Here is a 4181-nt window from a genome sequence, read left to right as displayed (position 1 = left end):
CTTCCGATCTCTGCTTGCTTTTCTGCATTTTGACCATCTTCAGTGACGATCACTTGTGATGCTGTTTCAGGTATGCCTATTTGTGAAGCATTTGCTTTCCCTAATAATTCTATCCATTAAACGTTCGTGGTAAGCCAGCATTCACCCACCGGCGATCACAGAGAACAAGGTCCCCGCCGTCGAAGCAAATAAAGCAGACATCCTCTTCCTCATCCTCCATCTTCCGAGGCGGAGGCGGCCGAGGCTGCGGCAGCGTCTTAGCCTGCCCCCTCGGAGGCCGACCCCGCCTCCGCTTTGCAGGAGAAACTCCATCGACAATTTTCGGCTCTTGCTCAATGGACACATCCACCAAACCACCGTCCACTCCAACCACCACACCCACCGTTGAAGAAGCTCCGGCGATCGGAGGAGCTCCAGTTTCACCGATCTCATCGCGTAGATCAACTCTCATGAGATCGATTCCATTGACGGAGCCGTCGCCGCGACGGGCGAGAGCAGCTTTCCCCGGCTCGCCCTGCCGGAGCTGCTGCTGGTGATTGTCCATTAGATCGGAACAGGAATCGAGTGAGAGAGCAACTGGTTAAGATGAGTCAGTGAGAGAAAAACCCTAAAATTTAGGGATTTGGAGCAGAAGATGACGAAGGTGGTGGTAAGTTGTTTCGAGGGGAAGAACAGTGGGGGCACATCGAAAATGGACTCGCGGTCATCGGATTGGACAAGCCATTCTTAAATGTTTAGGTGCCCTCGCTTTTTTCCTCCTCTCTCCCTCTCGCTCTTATTTATAAAAGAGAGTTCTCTTTGTGCCATTAATAAAGAGAACATTTTTAACACCAAATCATTTGTGGATTTCAAATTAATTCCCAGAATCTACCGTTAAATTCTTCCAGCTAAAATGTAAATAAACATTTCGATGTTTGACGACTGCGGATGCCATAGTTGGCTCTAATAATAATAATAATAATAACCTATCATGATATTTCAAAATGCATGGAGGAATTTTTCAAATACTACCTTTTTTGTCACCATTATATTATATTATATTTCGTTATATTTGAGTTTATCGTCCATCTGTTCCGAGCCTAAATGATGACGATAACACCCCCAATAGACGCATCTTTAATTTAGTATTTTCCGTCAGATCAGTGTTTGTAAAATTTATATTCTTTTAGGTGACAAACATCCATTAAAATATATTTTTGGAAAAGTATTGGTGTTCGTACGTATTATCTACATGTAAAAGTATAAACCTGAATGAATATATTGGGAAATTTTGTTGCCTGTAAGGGAAAACAGAAAATTATTGGTGTTCTTTCGTATTATGTATGTAATATTTATATACATTTTTTAGAGATAACCATTTTAAGCAATCAAGATTCATGGAATTCATTGCCGTCATAAAAGGAAACTAAATTGATAAAATCGTCACAAAGTTTCCCCTCTCGCGTGGGGGGTCAAAACGCGGCTAGAGAGTGTCGTCGTCATGTGAAACACCTGTTGATCTTGTGGCGACGTACGAAAGGCCCGATAAGAGCCACGTGTCCTTTGGTCGGAATAGTTTTTTGTTGGTCAAAAAAGGCCAATTAGAAGTTCGTGGGGCCCACAAAAATTTAGTTGGGCCTTGGCCCAAATCCACAGTGCAATATTGTATGACATAAGATCACGGGGATGATGCCCTGCCTCGTGCCCATGTTTGGTTACAATGCATATATATATATATATATATATATATATTTGGGTAAGAACATTATTATTATCTGCGAAATAAGAAATTTCCTCTTCAACCTTACTTTAAACATTGTTTTTTTGCTAGACTACATGCAACGTTGCATTGTTTACAGAAACTTCTGTATACAGTTAACATTATCTAAATAAAAACTACACTATTTTTGAACATCCGTATAAATTCAAATCATATTCATTGCAAATTCAGTCGGTGCTCATATAAAATTATCCGTACGAAACAAAATTATGGTTACAAAGATGTGAATAATAAATTATCTGTAAGCAGCATATGTTCGGTTAAAAAAAAAGCATTACAAAGGGTGTTTACGTACACTATTACGCAGCAGCTTTTACGGGCGGGCCGAGTGATGTGGGGCCCATCAAGGATCGAGGGATTTAACGTATCCGGGTGGGTTTGGGGATCCAAAAGCCGGCCCGTAAAGCAAAAGGATCAAATTTGTTGTCACGCGTCTCAAATATATATATTCGGATCTTCTCGTTCGATTTTCTCGCGTGCGTGGCCTGAATGCTGTTTTCCCTTCTGTTCGATAAACTAACACAAGTTACGAGGATTGCGTGAAGATCGGGTTAACCAACGATGCAGAGACCGAGACGACGATTGGAAGGCACAGCCATGGGTGCCACCGTCTTCGATCTCCGTCCCGGCGTCGGCATCGGTCCTTTCTCTATCGGTATGATGTCCCTGCAACTCCTCCTGTTTATCGATTCTTGTTGGGTTGTTTCTCGATTTCGAATTTAAGGAGGGGATTGTCTTCTCGCGGCGTTTGTTAGAGTTAAATGATCGCAATCGATTTCCGATCGGCGATTGCGTGTTCGGTTGGGGAAATTTCTGATCGACGATTGCGTATTTCGTGGCAAGCCTCTGTTTAAAAGACGAGAAGAAGTATCTTAATGATGTTTTGCTGCTGAATTTCTGTTATGGTGATTAGAAATTTTGGATGAGCGTCCGTCATTACTAATTTTAGCCACCTTGTACCTTATTCTGTTGTTTTAGTCCGTCTGCTTGCTTTTCTGCATTTTGACCATCTTCAGTGACGATCACTTGTGATGCTGTTTCAGGTATGCCTATTTGTGAAGCATTTGCTCAGATAGAGCAGCAGCCTAACATATATGATGTTGTCCATGTTAAATATTACGACGAGGTTTGAACTGATTCGCTAATCTACTCAAAGGCTTTGCTCCTTCTGAAATCTTTCTACATTTTTAGGCTCTTTGATTATGGATTGAGTTTTCTTCAGTTTGAGTAACTGGGTTTTGTATCCATCCCTCACAGGAACCTCTGAAGCTTGATATTGTTATCAGCTTTCCGGATCATGGGTTCCATCTTCGTTTTGATCCTTGGTCTCAGGTATTATTTTCTGAACGCTGTTGTGTTCCTCACATATGTAGGATGAAGTAAATCTCACTGCCTTACAAACCCTCGATCTCAACCATACTATAGTTAATAGTGTGAGGCATTATTGGTGCTTGAGCTACACATACGTTTTTTTACTTTGTTTTATTGGCATATACTATATTTAGTTTGATGTCTTCACAATTGTTCTTTAAGAGATTGCGCCTTGTTGAGATATATGATGTCAAGCGGCTCCAGATGCGCTATGCAACATCTCTGATTGGGTGAGTCTAGTCATTATTTTGTTATAGATCGTTATGGTTCGCTGGTTTCATGGTTGACTGTTTCTCTTACATCAGGGGCCCGTCAACCCTTGCCACTTTTGTAGCTGTATATGCACTTTTTGGTCCGACGTTTCCCGGTATCTATGACAAAGACAGAGGGGTTTATACCCTGTTTTACCCGGTAAGCAAATAGGATAAGATAGCTCAGCCTGCTTATGCATAAATGTTTCAATATGTTCCGTTAGTGTTCAACATTTCAACTCTGTTAGGGGTTATCCTTCGCATTTCCGATTCCAAGCCAGTACACAGACTGCTGCCATGATGGAGAAGGTATCCTATTGTACTTTTGATTCTTTTGAAAATTCTGTTATATTTTCATCTCGTTCTGCTTTCTGATTTCTCACTTTTTCTTTTCTCCTCTGCAAAGCGGCTTTGCCTCTAGAGTTTCCAGATGGCACTACACCAGTGACATGCCGGGTCTCTATATATGACAATTCGAGCGACAAAAAAGTTGGTGTTGGAGCCTTGATGGATAAGGCCTCTGTTCCTGCATTGCCACCTGGTAGCTTTTATATGGAAGAGGTCCATGTTAAGGTTTGGCTTCTTTTTCTGTGCATATGTTCCCCTTGAAATTTTAATATATTCATTGGCAAACCCAAGTTAGCAAGTGACCATCTCCTTATTACCTTAGACCTGATTTATTCAATATATATGTATCCAGCTTGGCAGGGAACTATACTTTACTGTTGGGGGCCAACTTATACCTTTCGGAGCATCACCGCAGGTAATGTTTGTATTCCCCCCCCCCCCCCCCCACTATT

At 41.6% G+C, this 4181-nt stretch overlaps 2 protein-coding genes across 3 annotated transcripts in view; one reads left to right on the top strand and one right to left on the bottom strand.

Moving 5' to 3' along the window:
- LOC104819187 (zinc finger CCCH domain-containing protein 44-like) overlaps positions 1-762 on the bottom strand; it is a 6826-nt gene extending 6064 nt beyond the window's left edge. For both annotated transcript variants that reach the window (XM_010549143.1, XM_010549146.1), the window contains exon 1: positions 150-762. In XM_010549143.1, the coding sequence (XP_010547445.1) occupies positions 150-544 (395 nt within the window). In that variant the 5' untranslated portion in view covers positions 545-762. The remainder of the gene's footprint in view (positions 1-149) is intronic.
- Positions 763-2214: 1452 nt separating this feature from the next.
- LOC104819186 (UPF0183 protein At3g51130) overlaps positions 2215-4181 on the top strand; it is a 4303-nt gene continuing 2336 nt past the window's right edge. Inside the window, exons 1-8 of the mRNA XM_010549142.1 lie at positions 2215-2414; positions 2803-2885; positions 3017-3091; positions 3293-3360; positions 3436-3541; positions 3630-3690; positions 3788-3954; positions 4082-4144. Coding sequence (XP_010547444.1) covers positions 2321-2414; positions 2803-2885; positions 3017-3091; positions 3293-3360; positions 3436-3541; positions 3630-3690; positions 3788-3954; positions 4082-4144 — 717 coding nt within the window. The 5' untranslated portion in view covers positions 2215-2320. The remainder of the gene's footprint in view (positions 2415-2802; positions 2886-3016; positions 3092-3292; positions 3361-3435; positions 3542-3629; positions 3691-3787; positions 3955-4081; positions 4145-4181) is intronic.

This window comes from Tarenaya hassleriana, unplaced genomic scaffold (assembly GCF_000463585.1).
Source record: "Tarenaya hassleriana unplaced genomic scaffold, ASM46358v1 Cleome3, whole genome shotgun sequence".
NCBI lineage: Eukaryota > Viridiplantae > Streptophyta > Magnoliopsida > Brassicales > Cleomaceae > Tarenaya > Tarenaya hassleriana.
Note: the sequence above shows the minus strand (reverse complement) of the source record. Positions and strands in the feature narration are given on the sequence as shown.